General features: G+C 36.0%; 5 protein-coding genes across 6 annotated transcripts; all 5 read left to right on the top strand.

Annotated features, from left to right (window-relative positions):
- LOC148931360 (6,7,8-trihydroxycoumarin synthase-like) lies at positions 1-2,187 on the top strand. The gene is made up of 2 exons (XM_089064283.1): positions 1-895; positions 1,509-2,187. The coding sequence occupies exons 1-2, from the start codon at positions 2-4 to the stop codon at positions 2,118-2,120; spliced, it is 1,506 nt and encodes a 501-aa protein (XP_088920409.1). The 5' UTR covers position 1; the 3' UTR covers positions 2,121-2,187.
- Positions 2,188-3,401: 1,214 nt separating this feature from the next.
- Positions 3,402-5,585, top strand: LOC125220251 (6,7,8-trihydroxycoumarin synthase-like). The gene is made up of 2 exons (XM_048122411.2): positions 3,402-4,301; positions 4,937-5,585. Exons 1-2 carry the CDS (start codon positions 3,402-3,404, stop codon positions 5,543-5,545), a joined length of 1,509 nt encoding a protein of 502 aa, XP_047978368.2. The 3' UTR covers positions 5,546-5,585.
- Positions 5,586-7,110: 1,525 nt separating this feature from the next.
- On the top strand, positions 7,111-9,342 carry LOC125207670 (6,7,8-trihydroxycoumarin synthase-like). The gene is made up of 2 exons (XM_048107112.2): positions 7,111-8,028; positions 8,522-9,342. Exons 1-2 carry the CDS (start codon positions 7,138-7,140, stop codon positions 9,125-9,127), a joined length of 1,497 nt encoding a protein of 498 aa, XP_047963069.2. The 5' UTR covers positions 7,111-7,137; the 3' UTR covers positions 9,128-9,342.
- Positions 9,343-10,826: 1,484 nt separating this feature from the next.
- LOC125191265 (6,7,8-trihydroxycoumarin synthase-like) lies at positions 10,827-20,275 on the top strand. Of its 2 annotated transcripts, XM_089064070.1 has the most exons (4): positions 10,827-11,445; positions 11,536-11,733; positions 12,434-12,634; positions 19,857-20,275. In XM_089064070.1, exons 1-4 carry the CDS (start codon positions 10,855-10,857, stop codon positions 20,265-20,267), a joined length of 1,401 nt encoding a protein of 466 aa, XP_088920196.1. In that variant the 5' UTR covers positions 10,827-10,854; the 3' UTR covers positions 20,268-20,275. The 2 variants fall into 2 exon arrangements, with proteins under 2 accessions (XP_088920196.1, XP_088920197.1); XM_089064071.1 differs by lacking the exon at positions 19,857-20,275 and adding an exon at positions 12,721-13,262 and having other exon boundaries at positions 10,827-11,733; positions 12,434-12,627.
- Positions 14,426-18,814, top strand: LOC148931359 (uncharacterized). Its single transcript, XM_089064418.1, has one exon. It carries the CDS (start codon positions 14,661-14,663, stop codon positions 16,527-16,529), a length of 1,869 nt encoding a protein of 622 aa, XP_088920544.1. The 5' UTR covers positions 14,426-14,660; the 3' UTR covers positions 16,530-18,814.
- Positions 20,276-21,596: the final 1,321 nt, after the last annotated feature.

The raw sequence follows: 21,596 nt of genomic DNA, 5'->3' as shown, positions 1-21,596 counted from the left end.
AATGATACTTCTATTATCGTTTACTCTCCTAATAATCCTCATAATTTTCCACCTCCTCCACAAAACCAAACAACCTCGAGCACTAACCACTCTACCACCTGGCCCGCCGCAATTGCCACTGATCGGAAACCTCCACCAGCTCGGCATGGCGGCGGACCCACACATCTACCTATACCACCTCTCCAAGAAATATGGCCCCATCATGCACATGAAACTAGGCCCTATCCCTCTCCTAGTAATTTCATCGGCCAAATTAGCCAAACAAGTACTTAAAATTCAAGATTTGGCATTTTGCAGTAGACCTAATTTATTAGGGCAGCAGAAACTATCCTACAACAGCTCCGACGTGGCCTTCACACCGTACAATGATGATTTTAAGGAGATGAAAAAGATGACACGAATTCATCTGTTAAGCAACAAAAGGGTGCAATCTTATCGCCCCATTCGCGAACAAGAGATCGCTTGCATGATCAAGAAGATCTCAACCTCTTCCCCACTCGGACGAGAATTGAATTTGAGCGAGTTGGCCATGGCAACCAGCATCCGTATGGTATGTGGGATCGTGTTCGGGAAGAGATACGAGGAGGGTGGGCCGGAGATTAAGAGATTCCTTCATATTCTTGAGGAATATGAAGCGCTTGTGACCTCTTTCTTTGTGTCTGATTACTTTCCTGCGTTTGGATTGGTTGATAAGATAAGCGGAAGAGTGAAGAAAGCGGATGTGATGTGTAAGAGCATGGATGAGTTCTATCAAGAGCTCATCGACGAGCACCTTGAATCAAGGAGGGTGAAGAACAAGATGGAAGAGGTGGAAGATATGCTTGCGGTGTTGATCAAGAAGAAGATGGAAGAGGTGGAAGATATCACCTGGGAAATGATCAAAGCCCTTCTAATGGTAAGATTAGTTTAAATAATTTATACTACCTCTATCCCATTGTAAGCGACATATTTATTCGGTCATTTCATTTGTTTTCGTTTTTCTAACTATTCACTTATAATAGGATAACCTAAAATCATATACATTTCACTTATAATGGCATGATTCATGAATTATGAAGTAATATTTATGTTGAATGTAAAATTTGCGATATTTTAAGTTACTTTTAAATTTGTGAGAAATACTAAAATTATGTCAAAATTCGTAATTTTAGGGACCAATATCCTTATATAAAAGTTGCATTGTTTCCACGCAATAACCGTTGAGATAGAAAATTTTTCTAAATCGGCTATTGGGTGAAAATAACTATAACGCTTATCTGAATCTATAAATTTTTACATGATTATTTAAACTAAAAGTTGATTATATATAAATTTTAAAAATTGGTATCAAAATTCTTTATTTTTTTGTTCCTATTAATCACATAATTAGTAACATAAAAAAATAGATAGTTCTTACACCATAATCTCAAAACCATGTATACCAATTATAAATTATAGAATCTTTTATCTAAATCAGACCATTTTTGCCTCATTATAAATCAGTCTTCTTTTTTTTTTTTTGTTTCTAGGATATGATCCTAGCTTCAACAGGAACAACTCCATCTGCAACTATTTGGACAATGACAGCCCTAATCAAAGCACCCAAAGTAATGGAGAAATTGCAACACGAAATCAGAAGTTTAGTTGGACAAAAGGGCAAAGTAGACGAAGATGATCTTCCCGAACTTCCATATCTAAAAGCTGTGATAAATGAGAGTTTGAGATTGTACCCACCGGGCCCCTTGCTTTTACCAAGAGAAACATTGGATGCAAGCATTCTAGATGGCTATGAAATCCGGCCGAAAACAATGGTTTATGTTAACGCATATGCAGTAGGGAGAGATCCCGAGTACTGGGAAAATCCAGATGAGTTCATTCCTGAGAGATTCTTGAATAGTAATATTGACTCGAAAGGCCAAGATTTTGGGCTCATTCCATTTGGTTCGGGGCGAAGAATATGCCCTGGCATGCCGATGGGTTATTTGACAACTGAGCTTATGGTTGCAAATTTGGTGTATAGTTTTGATTGGGAATTGCCTAAAGGAATTCATGCACAAGACTTGGATACAAATCCAACCGGTGGAGTAGTTGTGCATAAGAAAAATGCCCTAATACTTGTCCCTAAATGTTATGGTGTTTAGTGTGAATGTGCGTGTGCATCTTTTATTTTTTACTAATTTTAATAAAAGGGGATGTGTGAGCATATTATGATTTTTAGTGTGTGTTTGTGTGTCCGGGGCGGAAGGAGAATTTAATTTGAGGAAATTTAGTTTCACATTACTAATGTCTTCTACAAGAAGAGAGGAGATGCAAAGTGAAATTGATGATTCATGCATTACATGTTACTAGTTTACTGTGTTGTTTTAAAAAATAGCGTGAAATTTGATTCATTGGTTAACTTTTGAGTTTATAGTACAATAAAGTGTGATGAATTACAATTCTACATTTCATAATCAAACATGAATAAAGAGTACAAAGTTTCATGACAATATTTACTCTAATTTTACTACTTCCATACGCCACTTTCATGTTCTGAATTTCAAAAGGAAATATCCTACTTATAATTTAGTAAATTGCAAAATTGATCTTCCCACAATTTTGCTGTTCTGACACCGAAAATGCTGAAACCCTTAACTATACTAGAATGACCTAAAATCCGTATGGTGCTTGAGAAACGAACCGAGGGATCAAAGTCTTGGTTATAGCATATTGTTGACATTGTTTAGAGGGCAAAAAAATACTTTTATTATTTTTCTAGATGTATTTTTAGTTTTATAATTTCTGTTGTATTCACTTTTGAGTTCTAAGAATTTACTAACTAGTTATAAATAGCTAGCGAGTTTCATTGTTTTGGGATCGATTTTGGTTACTGGTGATATATTTCGATTTTAAAAAACTAAGATTTCTAGTTATCCCTACAATTTGATCATTCTTATTAAATGCTTGCTCTATAAATCTAGAAGAATCATTAACAATATCACATGAAACAGATGTAACAAATTACTATCCATCAAGTCTTTCACGTAATACATATATGTCAATGCACACTGTAATTATATAACTTGAAGTGCAATTAATGACTAACTAATACTCCCTCCGTTCTATAGTAATGGAGGCTTTTCTTTTCGGCACGGAGATTAAGAAAAATTGTGTTTGGTGGGTTAAGTAAAGAGAAAATAAAGTGAAAAATGAAAAAGGTAGAGAGATGAAGAGAGAAAAAAAGTAAGAGGGAGTAAAGTAGGTGTGTTGACATTTACTAAAAATAGAAATGACTCTATTACTATGTAACGTACAAAAATAGCAAAATGACTCTATTACTATGGAACGGGGGAGTAATAATACATTATTGTATTAGGTAAAACATAAAGCACTATATATATACGACCGAAATTATATGCCACTATCACTACCCATTCATCAAAATGATACTTCTATTATCATTAACTCTCCCAATAATCTTGATAATTTTCTACCTCCTCCACAAAATCAAACAACCTCGGGCACTAACCACTCTACCACCTGGCCCGCCACAACTGCCGTTGATCGGAAACCTCCACAAGCTCGCTACAGTGGCGGACCCACACATCTACCTCTACCACCTCTCCAAGAAATATGGCCCCATCATGCACATGAAACTAGGCTCTATCCCTCTCCTAGTAATTTCCTCAGCCAAATTAGCCAAACAAGTACTTAAAATTCAAGATTTGGCATTTTGCAGTAGACCTAATTTATTAGGGCAGCAAAAATTATCCTACAACAGCTCCGATGTGGGCTTCACACCGTACAACGATGATTTTAAGGAGATGAAAAAGATGACACGAATTCATCTGTTAAGCAACAAAAGGGTGCAATCTTATCGCCCCATACGAGAGCAAGAGATCGCTCACATGATCACGAACATCTCAACCTATTCCCCTCTCGGACAAGAATTGAATTTGAGCGAGGTGGCCTTGGCAGCCAACATCCATATGATATGTGGGATTGTGTTTGGGAAGAGGTACGAGGAGGGTGGCTCGGAGATGAAGAGATTCCTTCGGATTCTTGAGGAATATGATGTGCTTGTGACCTCTTTCTTTGTCTCTGATTACCTTCCCGCGTTTGGTTTGGTGGATAAGATAAGCGGAAGAGTGAAGAGAGCAGATGTGATGTGTAAGGGCATGGATGAGTTCTATCAAGAGCTCATCGACGAGCACCTTGACTCGAGGAGGGTGAAGAAGAAGATGGAAGAGGTGGAAGATATGCTTGATGTGTTGATCAAGCTCAAAAATGATGAGTCTTCTTCAAGTGGTATCACTTGGGAAATCGTCAAAGCCCTTCTAATGGTAAGCTTTTTTCAAAAAATATTTTATACTGCCACTGTCCCATTGTAAGCGACATATATGATTCGGTCATTTCACTTTTTCAGTGTAAGACACTTTCCATTTTCGAACAGACCACTTATAATAGGTTAACCTAAAGTCGTATACATTCTCTTATAATTAATGGCATGATTCATGAATTATGAGAGTAATAGTTTGTGCAGAATTTAAAGTTTGATATTTTAGACCAATTTAAAAATTTGTGGAAAATACTAGAACTATGCTAACTTCGTTATCCTTAAATAAACGTTGCATTATTTCTACCCAATAACCGTTGATAAATAGAAAACTTTTCTAACTCAGCTATTGGTTTATAATAACTATAAGGCTTGTCTGATTCTACAAATTATTTCATGATTTAAAGAAAAAGTTTTCTATTTATAATTCAAAAAAAAGGTTACTAGTTACAGGATCGGCAAAATTCTTGATTTATTTATTCCTATTAATCACATAGCTAGAAACATAAAAATATATATATATATATATAGTGCTTACACCATAATCTCAAAACCCTATATACAAATCGTAAATTACAGAATCTTTTATCTAAATCACACCATTTTTACCTCCATATATTTCAGCTTGTTTTTTTTTTCTAGGATATGATCCTAGCTTCAGGAGCATCTCCATGTGCAACTATTTGGACAATGACAGCTCTAATGAAAGCACCCAAAGTAATGGAGAAATTGCAACACGAAATCAGAAGTTTAGTAGGACAAAAGGGCAAAGTAGACGAAGATGATCTTCCCAAACTTCCATATCTAAAAGCAGTGATAAATGAGAGTTTGAGGTTATATCCACCGGCCCCCTTGCTTTTACCAAGAGAAACAAGGGATGCAAGCATTCTAGATGGCTATGAAATCGGGCCGAAAACAATGGTTTATGTTAACGCATATGCAGTAGGGAGAGATCCCGAGTACTGGGAAAATCCAAATGAGTTCATTCCTGAGAGATTCTTGAATAGTGATATTGACTCGAAAGGCCAAGATTTTGGGCTCATTCCATTTGGTTCGGGCCGAAGAATATGCGCTGGCATGTCATTGGGATATTTAACAATTGTGCTTATGGTTGCAAATTTGGTGTATAATTTTGATTGGGAATTGCCTAAAGGAACTCATGCACAAGACTTGGATACAAATCCAATTGGTAGACTAGTTGCGCATAAGAAAAATGCCCTAATACTTGTGCCTACATGTTATGGTGTTTAGTGTGTATATGTGTGGTGTGCGTCTTTTGTTTTTACTAATATTAATAAAAGGGGGTGTGTGAGTATATTAAGATGTTTAGTGTGTCTGGGACTGGGGCGGAAGCAGAATTTATTGTTGTTATAATTATATATTTTGAATTTCAAAAGAATAAATTTCAGTATGTTTTTATAATGTTAGATCTTTTTCACAACAAATCACTCAAAAATACAAAATTTTTAAATGATATACTATGAAACTGATGCAGAAATGAAATAATCTTAGTTTCTTGAAAACTTTATGTATCTCGAATAGCGAATTGATTGTAAAATAAAGAAATACATTATTTATAACTGGTCCAAAAACCCTAGGTACTTAAATAAACAAAATTGAAAATACGTATAATCAAAATAAATAGAAAAACAATAAAATGACAATTTTGCCTTTTTAACGATGTCTAGTGGCCGAAATCATGACTGATGACACGGCAATGATTTTAATTCCTCAGCCCGTTTTGCAAACCTACTACGAATTTGAAGTCATTCTGAGACAACTGACGTTTTCAGCACCCATGTGTTGGAACTGCATCACTCATTTGCTCCATGTCCGTCTATACACCTAAAAAAGCAGGTTTTACCGACGCATTAATCTCTTGGTAATCTCACAAAAAACATCTATAATCATGTTTAGTAACCGATGATAACATCGTCGGTAATATTTATCGTAAACTTTACAGACGGTCTGCCAATGTCTTCCGAAAACTGACAATGTCCGAACAAGTTTACTAGCTAATTACATCACACTGTCATTCACATAATCTAATTTTCAATAGCTCCAAGTTGATTGTGTAGAACATGTGAAACATGAAAAATACTTATAAATATGCCTCATGAAACAGATGTAGGACATTACTATCTATGAAGTCTTGCACGTTATACAACTATGTCACTTCGCGCTGCAATTATATAACTTGTATTGCAATTAATGACTAACTCTTAGTATTATAAATAAATTAAATATAGGTTGGTGAATTACAATAAATAAATTAAATGTAAGTAGGTAGCCAAAAATCACGATCATTGAATGATAGTATATGGACATGTATAGCATGCAAATTTGAGATCTTACATCAAAATCCTACTTGGATATTTTGCATGATAACAATGATACTTTTCGTAGAACAACGCATTTGAATTTAACTATATTAAATTTACCTCGTTTTAAATACAATAAAACTAAGCAGTCGCATCATAGTTTGCCACACAAGTGGATTTCCATGTATAATAAAACCATAATAATAAATCTATAATTCTAATTAATTCAAATGGTACTAATAAATGCATACGATCTCCCATCAATTCTGTAAATTATGACAACTGAATATTTTTTTTCTCCATTATTCCCACCAAAATTATTTAGAGACAAAAATTAAACTATTATTTTATTTTTCTATTATAATATCTAAATTTTGAATTGTAATTTGAAGAAATCTAAAAATATATTGGCAAATTAGTATGTGCCATCCCTACTAAGTGCAAAAACATTATAAATATAGGACCAAAGCAACAAATTCCATCCCACCACTTATCCATCAAATTAAACCCTCATTCATCACAATGTTACTACTATTATCCATAACTCTCCCAATAATCTTGATTTTCTACATCCTCCACAAAACCAAACCTCGGGCATTAACCACTCTACCGCCAGGCCCGCCACCTCTGCCACTGATTGGAAACTTCCACCAGCTCGGCAAGGCGGCAGAGCCACACATTTACCTCCACCAACTCTCGAAAAAATACGGCCCCGTCATCCACATGAAACTAGCCTCAAGACCTCTCCTAGTAATTTCCTCAGCCAAATTAGCCAAAGAAGTATTGAAAATCCAAGATTTGGCATTTTGTAGTAGACCTAATTACTTAGGGCAGCAGAAACTCTCCTACAACAGCTCAGACGTCGCGTTCACACCTTACAACGATGATTGGAAGGAGATAAGAAAGACGGTACATATTCATCTCTTCAGCAGCAAAAGGGTTCAATCTTATCGCCCTGTCCGTGAAGAAGAGATCTCTCGCATGATCACGGGGATCTCTTCTTCAGCCTCCGGAGAAGTGAATGTGAACGAGGTGGTCATGGCGGCTGGCATCCATATTCTATGCGGGATCACTTTTGGGAAGAGGCTATACTCGGAGGAATGGTCGGATACGAAGAGGTTCCTTGAGTTTCTCAAGGGATTCGACACGCTAGCGACCTCCTTCTTTGTGTCTGATTACTTTCCCGCGTTTGGTTTGGTGGATTGGATAAGTGGAAAAATGAAGAGGGCTGAATCGATATTTAAGGGCATGGATTCGTTCTATCACGACCGCATAGACGAGCACCTCGAATCGAGGAGGGTGAAGGAGGTCAAAGAGGTGGAAGACATGGTTGCGGTGTTGATGAAGCTTAAAAATGATGATGAGTCTTCTTCGAGTGGTATCACTTTGAAAAACATCAAAGCCCTTCTAATGGTAAGATTTATTTAAATATTTTAAACTCCTTCCGTCCCATTTTAAGCGACATATTTGATTCGGACATGTCACATATAGCTCACATGAAGTAATAGTCTTTGCACTTTTTTAGTATAAATTTGATGCATATGTAAACATAATAAAGTTATAGATTACACTAAAGTCATTATTAGAAATAGTAGTATATCATAATTTTAACATTTATCTCAATTGTTCCACTAATTTGGATTTCTAATGTTATAAGTATATTTTTAATACTAAAATCCTTGCTTTTGAGAGTGATACACAAAGCTGCATAAAAGTCATGGATTTCATGTTCGATGTCATATAGAATATCCCCCAAATCTAAATGAATGCGACAATTGAGAAAAAAGTCATGATATAATTGACTACTTTTGAAGAGAAATCGACCTAACCTGTGATTTTTCCAACAATTTATAAATCGGTGCATCTTCACTTCAATCTAAATCGTTAATTATCATTTGTTTTGTAGAACATGATCGTAGCTTCAGCCGAAACAACTCCAGCTGCAGTTGTCTGGACAATGACAGCTCTAATCAAAGCACCCAAAGTTATGGAAAAACTGCAAAACGAAATCAGAAGTTTGGTAGGAAAAAAGGGCAAAGTAGATGAGGATGATTTGCCCAAACTCCCATATCTAAAAGCTGTAATAAACGAGAGTTTGAGGTTATACCCACCAGTTCCACTTCTTATACCAAGAGAATCAATTGAGGCAAGCACTCTAGATGGATACGAAATCCGGCCGAAAACATTGGTTTATGTTAACGCATATGCTGTAGGGCGAGATCCCGAGTGCTGGGAAAATCCAGATGAGTTCTTTCCTGAGAGATTCTTGAATAGTGGAATAGACTATAAAGGGCAAGATTTCGGGCTCATTCCTTTTGGGTCGGGTCGAAGAATGTGCCCTGGGATGTCGATGGGATACTTGACAACCGAGCTTATGGTTGCGAATTTGGTGTATAGTTTTGATTGGGAATTGCCTAAAGGAGTTCTTGCACAAGATGTGGATACAGATGCAACGAAAGGACTTGCAGTGTTTAAGAAAAATCCCCTTCTACTTGTGCCTAAAAAATTTTAGGGTTTAGTATGTGTGCGTGTGGATTTTGTTTTTATCAAATAAATTGCATATGTTGCTTTTAATAAAAGTGCATGTGTGAAATCATTTTGCAGTGTTGTGATGTTATAATCGATGTCGAAGCCGACACAACCAAGAGAAAATGGAATATAAGTTCGTATTAACCCTAGTTTCCAAAGTCTCGATTTATTCTTGAAATAAAAGTTGGATCTCGAAAAGGTTTTTCCGTTGTGTTTATAGGCTCTAAAACTAAACCCTAAATTAACCGACTTAATACAAAAATATGAAAAATGGTAAAATATCGGATGCTGTAAATTGATGTTGTGTGAATTTTAAGGCATTCTGAGACACTGGAATTTTTCATGGAAAAACTGCATGTACAATTTAGAGAAATAACATTACCAAGTTACCAACACTATTCAATCAATGCCTTGAACTTTGCTTTTGAAATGCAAGTTATATTTTACACTGACATTATTATGATGTAAATTGCAAATTCGTCAAATTACATATACCAAGAGAGTAGAAATTTTACCATAGTAATCTTATTAATTAAATGTATATATACAACTATTTTTCACGATCCAAAAAATAGAAGAAAAATGTAAAAAATAGGAATAATGTCATAATTATATTCTCATTTTTTGTAAAAAAAAAAAAAGTGACACTCACAAAATAAATTAATATCGGAAAAAGAGGTACAGTTTCTTGTATCGCATGTACAAAATTTTCTCATAAATATGGTAATTATTCTAGTAAAATTGTTGTTATTACAATATCAATTTAGCCAATAATTGCATTCAGTGTAATCAAATAATAACTAATATAATATGATAATTGTGATAACTCGTCAACTACTCCGTATATAAAAAATATCAATACAATGACATGAGTATGTCAACTATGTTTTTGTGTTGACATTTTCATATTTATATTTAAATCTCAACATAAAAACATAGTTGACATATTCATGTCATTGTGTTGACATTTTAAACATATTGAATTGATGAAATTATAAGAGTGATTACACTAAGCTAGTTATTATCCTAACGCAACCCATGATTGCATAGTGTCGACGAACAAAACTTCCTTTTAACGACAAATCAATCACAATCTCTTTAGCACATAATAGTGTAATATTTGTTGGTTTGCATTATTTTAAAATCAATTCTTCTGCTAAACGTCATAACCATCAACTTTACAAATCTTATATTATGAATCCTGATTGAACAGTCCTACCAATATGCATATCAAATTTATAAAGGCTCAATCGTTATGAGGTACGTATACAATTAGCGTTATATTATTAAATTGTTCTGGAAATTATTGATCTTATTAATTTGTCCTTTCTTCTTCTATTTTATTTTCTATATTTGAAAAGGACAAGTCATGGTTGATCTATAGTTTACATGCAACTAAAAGAACATAACCGTGATGAAATTCGGATTTGTTCGTAATAATCCACGATTAAATTTTTTTGGTAAAGTTGTATCTGATATATTACATGTATGCGACCTGATTTTTTTGTTGTGACATAATTGCAAACAATCACTAATTCAACTATAAGTCATGTTTTTCGGACAATTGTCTAAAATATACTAACATATTATGTCACGCCATAGCTTTCTTCTCTACTATTTTCACTAATTTATAAATAAAACATTATAAATATAGGACCAAAACAACAAGTTCCATACCACCACTCATCCGTCAAACTATCATTCATCACAATGATACTACTACTATCCATAACTCTCCCTATAATCTTGATTTTCTACATCCTCCACAAAACCAAACCTCGGGCAGTAACCACTCTACCACCTGGCCCGCCGCCTTTGCCATTGATTGGAAACATCCACCAGCTCGGCAGGGCGGCCGAGCCACATATTTACCTCCACCACCTCTCGAAGAAATATGGCCCCATCATCCACATGAAGCTAGCCACTAGACCTCTCCTAGTAATATCCTCAGCCAAATTAGCCAAACAAGTATTGAAAACAGAAGATTTGACATTTTGCAGTAGACCTAATTTCCTAGGGCAGCAAAAGCTATCCTACAACAGCTCCGACGTTGCATTCACACCGTACAACGAACGATGGAAGGAGATACGAAAGATGTCACACATTCATCTATTAAGCAACAAAAAGGTTCAATCTTATCGCCATGTTCGCGAAGAGGAGATCTCTCGCATGATCACCGAGATCTCTTCTTCCACCTCCAAAGAAGTGAATTTGAGCGAGGTGGTCTTGTCCACCGGCATCCATATTCTATCCCGGATCACTTTTGGGAAGAGGTACGAGGAGGGAGGGTCGGGAACGAAGGTATTCCATCATATTCTTCGAGGGTTTGATGCTCTTGCAACCGCTTTCTTTGTGTCTGATTACTTTCCCGCGTTTGGTTTGGTGGATAAGATGAGTGGGAGAGTGAAGAGAGCTGATGTGATGTGTAAGGAGATGGATTCTTTCTATCAAGAGCTCATCGACGAGCACCTCGAATCGAAGAAGATGGAGGAGGAGGAAGAAGATATGCTTGCTGAGTTGATGAAGCTGAAAATCGATGATGAGTCTTCTAGTGGTCTCACTTTGGATAACATCAAAGCCCTTCTAATGGTAAGCTTGGTTTTTAAGTGTAGAGAAAGTCACTATTAACAGCAATAAAAAAATTACACTATAATTATAGCATTATGGTGAATACATAAAATTAGAGGTGGAGAAAAATGTCAAAATACCAATAAACTGAACTTATCGTACCAAAAATATAGATATTCGGTATGTTATATGGCACTCCCTTCGTCAGCCACCAAATGTCTCATTTTTTTTGTTTTTCGTCCATCTGCCAATAACTCTCTCATTTCACTTTTACTATTTTTGGCAAGTGGACTTCATATTCCACTGACTTACTCCCTTCACATATTATTATAAAACCAATATATATAAAAGTAGGGTCCATATTCCATTAACTTTTTCTACCAAATTTGTTTTTAAAGTCAAACAATTTCTTAAAACCCAAGCCAATAGAAAGGGGACATCTATTGATGGAATGAGGGAGTGTGCCATTTCGACACGGTATACCCTAGTGAAGACAGAAAAATCAATTAATCCAATCAAGAATAAAAGGCGGTTTGAAAGAACTAGATGAAAATTGGCATAAAAAAACAGGTAAGCAAACAAAGGATATAGTCTTTTGGTTTGCAAACAAAATAAAAGATAACAATAATAAATGTATTGTAGTATTAGAGAATTTAATCTTTTTACATAAATTGGTGCTTTTTCACTTCAATATATATCATTAATCATCCTTCTTTTGTAGAATATGATCGTTGCTTCAGCAGAAACAACTCCATCTGCAGTTATCTGGACAATGACAGCTCTAATCAAAGCACCCAAAGTTATGGAGAAACTGCGAAACGAAATCAGAAGTTCGGTTGGAAAAAGGGGTAAAGTAGATGAAGATGATTTGCCCAAACTCCCATACCTAAAAGCTGTAGTAAATGAGAGTTTGAGGTTATACTGATAGGCTAGTTTTCGTCACTCGGATTAGATCACTTTTCGCACTTATTGGTTGAATATTTGCATGATAAGATGCTATTTTGGCAGGGAACTGAGCTTATGGATCAGAGGCATTGTAGAAAGGCATTTATAGTCGAGTGATGCAAAAAGGAGGCAAAAGTGCAAGAATTTGAAGAAAATCAGAAAATGGCAAACTGCCCAAGCTGTCAGCTTGGCCAAGCTAGACCCGACGGGAAAATGCATTAAGCCACTTGAGCACAATTACAAGACTGCTTCCTTTTGCAACACGTGTCCACCTCCGTCTAAGGCATGAAAAAGTGGAAATATCTTTTATTGGATAATGTATTAAAAGTATTCAACTTTCGAAGAACCACTTGTACTTTTTCACTTTAGCTTTAGTTTAGTTTAGTTTACTCTCTCTCTAGAAAGCTTTTACTCTCTTCCTTAAGAAGAGGGTTTGAACTATTGCAGCAAAGATCTTAATTCACCATGGGTTGAAGTAGTAGTAAATTAGTAGTAGTATTTAATTTCTCTAGTTGCTTGTTGTTAACCTTTGTAGTTCTTTTGCATCTTTCTCACTCTTAGTTGTTGTTGTTGGACTTGTTTTAAAGGCTCATTTCAAGTAGTAATTGTTCTTAGTGTTTATGTATTGAATGTGTTTTAAAGTTTAGTTCTTGTTTGATTTCCGGTTTAGCTTGTTGTTTAGTTCTAGTGATGGTTATGTTCTTGTGTAGTGAAAACCTTTTTCAAGCTTTTAAAATCAGTTTCTCTTCACCATGTTTAAGTGTTCTTGAAGCTTCTTTCTATCATGTTTAAGTGCTTTAATTTTCAGCTTTTCATTTGGTGTTTTCAATGCATGTTTAGGTAGTTTAATTAATGATTTTGTGTTTCTCCTTGTATTTTTAATTATGTAGCAGCCAAGTAGTCTTTCCTCTCACTTAATTTTCGTGGCCTTAGTGTAGATTTAGGAGAGATATCAGCTTTTAGAAGTTAAGTGAAAGGACCATTAGTTGTAGGCTTTTATCCAATGGTTTTACACCTTGGGTGATAGAAGTTGGGAGACAACAAGTACATGATTCCTTTTCACTTTTGACAGCTCTTTTAGTTTAGTTAATCCATGCACTCAACCTTCCATTTACTTCTAATTTACTTTAGTTTGCTTTAGACAACCTTTTAAGGGTCACAATCCTAGTTTCTAGATTTCTTTAGTAGCTAACACTTAGTTTATCTTCCTTAGCTTTTAACTTAGTTCCTTTTGCTTCTGAACTTAGTAAAATTCGTGCTAGATGCTGCTCTCTTTTCTTTTCTGAAATGTTATTATTTTCGCCACTACTAAGCTGCCCAGTTTACCAACTTGCCCAGTCTGCTTTCCAGTTTAAATGCTTTCTTTTAATTGCATGTTATTTGCGCTTTTAGTTCTCAATCCTAGCTTAAGTGTTATTTATATTTTGTAGTTTAGTTCCCACCCCCAATTTAGAGCGTGGCGGCATCGCCAAACCTTTCTAAGTGCGGAAATACATAACCGATGCTACCGTTCCTCGTGGGTTCGACACCCTAACTTACCATGTACTAATTAATAGTATTTTGGAAAGTGGGAACTTATAAATCTTGTTGAATAGGAAGGGACACGTTCCAAACGACACGCGTGCAAAATCCCGACCTCTCAAATGGCGCCGTTGCCGGGGAACGGTGTTGTTGTCTTGTTATGTATTCCTACACTTATTGTATATAGTTTTTGACTTGTTTTTTTTTGTTGTTGTTTTTTTGTCTTTTATTTTTAGGTTATGAGCAGGTCCTCTTCTCCAAGTTTGTTGTTCGATATTGGAGTTAAGTAGACACCGAAGAGGCTACGCAAGGAAGCTCGCTTGAGAGAACAAGTGGGTATTGGTTTCTCTGTCCTGGGCAGTTCATATAACTGCCAAGTTCAACATACTGCCCAGCTTGTCTAGTCAGAGAGTTTGGAGAAAACTGATGAGGAAATCAATTCAAGAGCCAATGACGAGAGTGGTGTGCCATTAAAGTGCAACATGGATCATTTCACAAATCCATACAATCTTGGGTGGCATGATCATTCCAATTTTGTATGGACCGATCCGAATCAACAATATCAAGGTCCACCACCACAAGTAAATTACCAAGCTTTCCATGGATCAGATGTTAATCATGTTTATTGGTCTCCCGATCCAAGTGGATTCCCTCCGTATTTCCAGCCACAAGAATTCGGTCAATATCAATCAAATCATCCGCCAATGCCACCCAAGTGCTTAGAAGAAATGATGGAGGATCTAATCACATCCCAACAACTCATGCAAAACAATTTGCAAGCCAATTACAATGTGGTGCATGAGTTGCAAGACGAACAATATGAGCAAATGATTAGTCTTGATCATCTTGCATGTCAAATGACACAATTGGCGACTTCCATCAATGATATGCGTGGGAATGGTGGAGGAATTCCGGCTCAAGTGCAACCACCAAGGAATGAGACCTTTAATCAGATTCTCTTTAAGTCCGGGAAAGAGTTGAAAGCTTCATTCGACAATGACTCAAACAGAGGACCCGAGGAAACACTGGAACAAGAGCTCAGATTACCCAGTGCAGTACACTGCCCAAGTCAGAATACTGCTTGGTTTGAAGATGAAGAGGATAGCGATGAGGAAATTGAAGAGAATATCATCATTCAACCCGATGAGCCTACACCCATACCTTTGAGACCAGAAGAGGCCATCATGATAGGGTGCAAAAATTTGGAGCATGCAAAGTATGTCAGCCAGCTGCCCAGTCGAGGTGAACTGCCCAGTCTGAGGGCAGAGGAGGAATTGGTACCGTTGGAAGTTCGGTCACCTAAATTGGAGTTGAAGCCGCCGCCCACCAACGTTAAGCATGTCTGCTTTGGGGAAAGTGACACTCTCCATGTTATCATCGATAGTGATATGGAAAATGGCCAAGGTGAGAAGTTGATCAAAGAGTTGAAAGGTCCCAACTTTCTTGAAGCTGGGTTTTTGCAAGATATGTATTCATTGCCCTCAATTGAAGAACAAGTTGAGCTCGAAGGACTTAGTGAATGTAAGTTGTTCAACACTCAAGAGCTTAGTGATGAGGAGATAGAGGCAGAAATAATGGCTTGGTGCAAGAAGAGGAATCACACAAACCCACCCGAGAGATGTAAACTGCCAAATCTGGAGGAACTGCCTAGTCAGAAGGACCTGCCCAACACGAGGGAAAAAGAAGAGTTGCTACCATTGGAGATCCATCCACCTAATTTGGCGTCGAATGCATTTCCTTGTGGCCTGAAATATTTGGAAGAACATGAGACCATTACCACGATCAGTAGCCTAGAAAAGAGCCAAGAAGAAGAGCTAACCAAAGTTTTAAAGAGGCAAAAAGAGTTGATTGGTTGGACTTTGGCCGACGATATCGTGAGTATAAGTCCCGATGTTTGCATGGTTTATATGAGTTCAGAGAAGGGTTCCAAACTCTACAGGGATCCTAAGAGGAAGTTGAATGCTTCTACTTGGAAGGATTGGAATGCAAGGTTCGATGATGCATTTCCAAAGGAACACTCGTGTGCTGCCCAGTTTGTTGAACAGGGCAGTCTGGATGCCATAGTGGATAAAGTAGCAAAAGCTGAAGGAGCCGCCGAGCCAACACATGAGCCTGGGATCAAAACCAAAGGAGGCAGCTGCACCAGCTCTTGCACCATCTGCCACATCAGCCCGTACCCCCCGCTTTGTGCGGGGGAGGTGATTTCTATCCACCCCTCTCTTTTAATTGTTGTATATATGTGTTATGTGTGTGATGTATGTGTTTGCTTTAAAGTGTTTGTAATTGTGGCCTTGTCGGCCTTGTTTTGTATATATTGTGGCCCGACCTTCGTGATTGTTATGTGTTGTTAGTAATCTTTCTCTAAACACTTGGTCTACTTGCTCTCGAGCAAGCAATGCCCAAGTGTGAGGAGGTTGGATTCTTGTGTGTCGTTTTTAGTTTTTGAAGTTTTATGTGATTTGTTTCCTTTTCCAACATTTCAACCAAACTTGCTTGAGGGCAAGCAAGGTCTAAGTGTGAGGAGGGGGTTTGTTTTGTTGTTCGTTCGTGTTGTGTTGTGTTGTTTTTGTAAAGTGCGTGTTTTATCTTTTTCCCAAGCCTTGATGCATGATTTGGTAATGATCCCCCTATTGAATCGTAGCAAATAAAAGAAAAAAAAAATTGACTTGTTGAATCGTATTAAAAAAAATGACTTGCTTTGTTTTGAAAAAATTTATTCAAGAACTTGTGGTTTTGATTGAATGAAGTTGAGTACGATGGAAATGTGAAGCACTATCACTTGCATAAAAACCCACAAATGGTAAGGTTCAAAGACTCAAAGTAGAACACTTTCTACATGTATTTCGAGCGTGGATTGACATTGCATTGCATGATTGTTGATATCGCTTGGTCACTATGGCATAGATAGAGGGCACTAGGAAAAGCCAAATTGAGCCTTATTCTTTGTGATTACATCAACCAAAAAAGAGCTACCCCTAGTTGCCACTTTGAAACCTTGAGCCTACATTTCTTTCTAAGTTAGGAAATGGTTTCCCTCTTGTGCAAAATAAATGTGCTTAGTTGCTCCTACATGATCACCACCTTTTAAGAAAGAGATAGTAGTTGTGAACATCCAAAAATCTGTTGCCCCACCAAAAAAAAAAAGAAAGAAAACAGTGGCTACCAAAAAAAACAAAGAAGAAGAAAAAGAAAAAAAAAAGAGAAGAGAAGAAAAAGAAACAGCAAAAGAAAAAAAAAAGAAGAAACAGAAAACAGAAAAAAGAAGGAAAAAGAGGAAGGAAACAAAACAAAGAGAAAATGACAAGGAGAATGTGGGAAGGTAGATGGAAGCAGTAAAAGAAAAAGAAGAGGAAGAGGAAAAAAGAAAAATGAAAAAAGAAGAAGAAGGAAGTTAAATGCATCTCTAACTTTTGGTTTGATTGTGGGTGATTATGTTTGGAGTTTCTAAGTATCCCTTTGGAGAATAAGCACAAGTTTTTGTTGTACTATACTCACTAGCTTAGGACCCCTAGGATCTAACCGACAATATTTAAATGGTCCCAAGCCCCATTACATCCCGTAAAAGACCCTCTTGAGCTACATGTGATAAAGTGATATCTCCTTGATTGCATTTTCATTATTATTAATGAGAGAATTGTCCTTACATTTTGAGAGGGTCAGGGAGTGAATCTTTTGCTTGTGATATGTGCTTAACTATCTTGATGATACCGACGGTTGGAACCACATTGTTCGATGAAGAAAATTATGTTTTAAAAAATTATGTTTTAAAAATCTGTTTTGAGCTTGATTCTTGGGGTATCATTACGCTTTTCGTACAACTTGCTTGGTATGTCTTTCGTGTGTATCTTGAGTCGTTGTGTGCGTTTGTCTTGTAAACGTCTTGGTGTTTTGTGTTTGTTTAATTTAGTGTGTGTGTTTAGAAAGTAGAGGTAAGTGACTTAAACTAGCAATTGAGTGAAAAGTCCAACCACATACTTGGGACAAGTATGATTCAAGTGTGAGGAGGTTTGATAGGCTAGTTTTCGTCACTCGGATTAGATCACTTTTCGCACTTATTGGTTGAATATTTGCATGATAAGATGCTATTTTGGCAGGGAACTGAGCTTATGGATCAGAGGCATTGTAGAAAGGCATTTATAGTCGAGTGATGCAAAAAGGAGGCAAAAGTGCAAGAATTTGAAGAAAATCAGAAAATGGCAAACTGCCCAAGCTGTCAGCTTGGCCAAGCTAGACCCGACGGGAAAATGCATTAAGCCACTTGAGCACAATTACAAGACTGCTTCCTTTTGCAACACGTGTCCACCTCCGTCTAAGGCATGAAAAAGTGGAAATATCTTTTATTGGATAATGTATTAAAAGTATTCAACTTTCGAAGAACCACTTGTACTTTTTCACTTTAGCTTTAGTTTAGTTTAGTTTACTCTCTCTCTAGAAAGCTTTTACTCTCTTCCTTAAGAAGAGGGTTTGAACTATTGCAGCAAAGATCTTAATTCACCATGGGTTGAAGTAGTAGTAAATTAGTAGTAGTATTTAATTTCTCTAGTTGCTTGTTGTTAACCTTTGTAGTTCTTTTGCATCTTTCTCACTCTTAGTTGTTGTTGTTGGACTTGTTTTAAAGGCTCATTTCAAGTAGTAATTGTTCTTAGTGTTTATGTATTGAATGTGTTTTAAAGTTTAGTTCTTGTTTGATTTCCGGTTTAGCTTGTTGTTTAGTTCTAGTGATGGTTATGTTCTTGTGTAGTGAAAACCTTTTTCAAGCTTTTAAAATCAGTTTCTCTTCACCATGTTTAAGTGTTCTTGAAGCTTCTTTCTATCATGTTTAAGTGCTTTAATTTTCAGCTTTTCATTTGGTGTTTTCAATGCATGTTTAGGTAGTTTAATTAATGATTTTGTGTTTCTCCTTGTATTTTTAATTATGTAGCAGCCAAGTAGTCTTTCCTCTCACTTAATTTTCGTGGCCTTAGTGTAGATTTAGGAGAGATATCAGCTTTTAGAAGTTAAGTGAAAGGACCATTAGTTGTAGGCTTTTATCCAATGGTTTTACACCTTGGGTGATAGAAGTTGGGAGACAACAAGTACATGATTCCTTTTCACTTTTGACAGCTCTTTTAGTTTAGTTAATCCATGCACTCAACCTTCCATTTACTTCTAATTTACTTTAGTTTGCTTTAGACAACCTTTTAAGGGTCACAATCCTAGTTTCTAGATTTCTTTAGTAGCTAACACTTAGTTTATCTTCCTTAGCTTTTAACTTAGTTCCTTTTGCTTCTGAACTTAGTAAAATTCGTGCTAGATGCTGCTCTCTTTTCTTTTCTGAAATGTTATTATTTTCGCCACTACTAAGCTGCCCAGTTTACCAACTTGCCCAGTCTGCTTTCCAGTTTAAATGCTTTCTTTTAATTGCATGTTATTTGCGCTTTTAGTTCTCAATCCTAGCTTAAGTGTTATTTATATTTTGTAGTTTAGTTCCCACCCCCAATTTAGAGCGTGGCGGCATCGCCAAACCTTTCTAAGTGCGGAAATACATAACCGATGCTACCGTTCCTCGTGGGTTCGACACCCTAACTTACCATGTACTAATTAATAGTATTTTGGAAAGTGGGAACTTATAAATCTTGTTGAATAGGAAGGGACACGTTCCAAACGACACGCGTGCAAAATCCCGACCTCTCATATACCCACCAGTTCCACTTCTGATACCGAGAGAATCAATGGAGACGAGCATTCTAGATGGTTATGAAATCCGGCCGAAAACAATGGTTTATGTTAATGCATATGCTGTAATGCGAGATCCTGAGTGCTGGGAAAATCCAGATGAGTTCATTCCTGAAAGATTCTTGAATAGTGGAATCGATTATAAAGGGCAAGATTTCGGGCTCATTCCTTTTGGGTCAGGTCGAAGAATGTGCCCTGGCATGTCGATGGGATATTTGACAACCGAGCTTATGGTTGCAAATTTGGTGTATAGTTTTGATTGGGAATTGCCTAAAGGAGTTCTTGCACAAGATGTTGATACAGATGCAACAAAGGGACTTGCAGTGTGTAAGAAAAACCCCCTTTTACTTGTGCCTAAAATGATTAGGGTTTAGGGTTGTGTGTGTGTATTTAATTGTTGTTAACTAATGTATTGCATATTCTGTTTTTAATAAATGGGCATGTGTGAAATCATGTTGTTCATAATTATAAAAGGTTTTGTGATGTTACACGATCGATGTCGAAGCCAATGAAAATGATGCAGAAACGTATAGAGAATGACTAAACTGGGGAAAAGAACTCAATGAATTGAGAACTTCAGAGTATGAAAACTCAATTTAAAAATAATATTCAAAGTTTGTTTTTTAAGTTCAATAATGAAGCCTTTATATATGCAAAGAAAAATCCTAAACTTATTGAAAATAAAACTTAAAGGAAAATAAGCAAGAAAGGTAAACCTAATTTAGTATGAACTAAATAAAACCAAAATAATAACTTGCTAACCTCAAAGTCATATATTCTATAACTGCATCAAACAACCATGAGAAAATGTTACATAAGTTCGTTGAAATCCTATTTTTCCACGGTGTTTATAGGCCCTAAAATATTTGAATATAGTAAAAGATCAGAAACAGTAAATTGGCGTTACACAAGTTGTGTGAAATAACAATTTAGGGAAATAAGATACCACTATATTCAATTAAATGCCTCCAACTTTATTTTGAAATGCAAGTTCCATATTATGACATTATGATAATGTAATTTGTTGAATTTTACCTATATATACAACAAATTCTCAAAATCCAAAAATCAGTGAAAAAGAGTTAAACATGTAAAACGTTATACTAATATATGGAGTAACATAAAAAAGGTGCAAGGTTTCTTGCATCATCTTGTTGAAAACTCCATGATATGTATGGTTATTAGTTTTTTTAGAATTGTTATTTCAACAATATCACAAAATATTCTTGAAGCAATCCTTACCAACTTATTGCCAATAATTTGCATAGGATCGAACGACAAAACTTCTTATAGTGTTTAATGACAAATCAATCACAATAACTTTAGCACATTATATATTAATAGTGGTTGGGTTGTACTAATTTAAAATCAATTGTTCTGCTAAACGCCTTAAACACCCAACGTTACATATCTTACATTATGCATCCTGACTGTGCAGTCTTACCAATACGAATATCAAATATATATTGGCTCAATTATTCTATACAACTTTTGTTACTTTAATAAATTATTGATCTTACTTGTCGTTTCTTGTTCTATTTTATTTTCTATAATTGAAAAAGGACAAATCATGGCAGATCTGACATGCATAGATCATAAAATAAAGAATAAATTGAAAAAAAACGTGAAATTTGATTTGGTATATTTGGGAATGTTCAATGATGAAAAAAAATACTGAAATTTTATTTAATATGGAGAGGTGA

Source organism: Salvia hispanica, chromosome 2, assembly GCF_029641045.1.
Source record: "Salvia hispanica isolate PSC_SH4W2 chromosome 2, Shi_PSC_v1, whole genome shotgun sequence".
Classification (NCBI taxonomy): Eukaryota; Viridiplantae; Streptophyta; class Magnoliopsida; order Lamiales; family Lamiaceae; genus Salvia; species Salvia hispanica.
The sequence above is the reverse complement of the archived record's forward strand: the minus strand, read 5'-3'. Positions and strand labels throughout refer to the sequence as shown.

Bases quoted from the DNA above. Each gene is read 5' to 3' on its own strand.
- LOC125207670 (XM_048107112.2), top strand. From the start codon at position 7,138: ATGTTACTACTATTATCCATAACTCTCCCAATAATCTTGATTTTCTAC. The intron at 8,029-8,521 runs GTAAGATTTATT...TTTGTTTTGTAG, and splicing joins ACATCAAAGCCCTTCTAATG to AACATGATCGTAGCTTCAGC.
- LOC148931360 (XM_089064283.1), top strand. From the start codon at position 2: ATGATACTTCTATTATCGTTTACTCTCCTAATAATCCTCATAATTTTC. The intron at 896-1,508 runs GTAAGATTAGTT...TTTTGTTTCTAG, and splicing joins TGATCAAAGCCCTTCTAATG to GATATGATCCTAGCTTCAAC.
- LOC148931359 (XM_089064418.1), top strand. From the start codon at position 14,661: ATGGATCATTTCACAAATCCATACAATCTTGGGTGGCATGATCATTCC.
- LOC125191265 (XM_089064070.1), top strand. From the start codon at position 10,855: ATGATACTACTACTATCCATAACTCTCCCTATAATCTTGATTTTCTAC. The intron at 11,734-12,433 runs GTAAGCTTGGTT...CTTCTTTTGTAG, and splicing joins ACATCAAAGCCCTTCTAATG to AATATGATCGTTGCTTCAGC. The intron at 12,635-19,856 runs TGATAGGCTAGT...CCTCTCATATAC, and splicing joins ATGAGAGTTTGAGGTTATAC to CCACCAGTTCCACTTCTGAT.
- LOC125220251 (XM_048122411.2), top strand. From the start codon at position 3,402: ATGATACTTCTATTATCATTAACTCTCCCAATAATCTTGATAATTTTC. The intron at 4,302-4,936 runs GTAAGCTTTTTT...TTTTTTTTCTAG, and splicing joins TCGTCAAAGCCCTTCTAATG to GATATGATCCTAGCTTCAGG.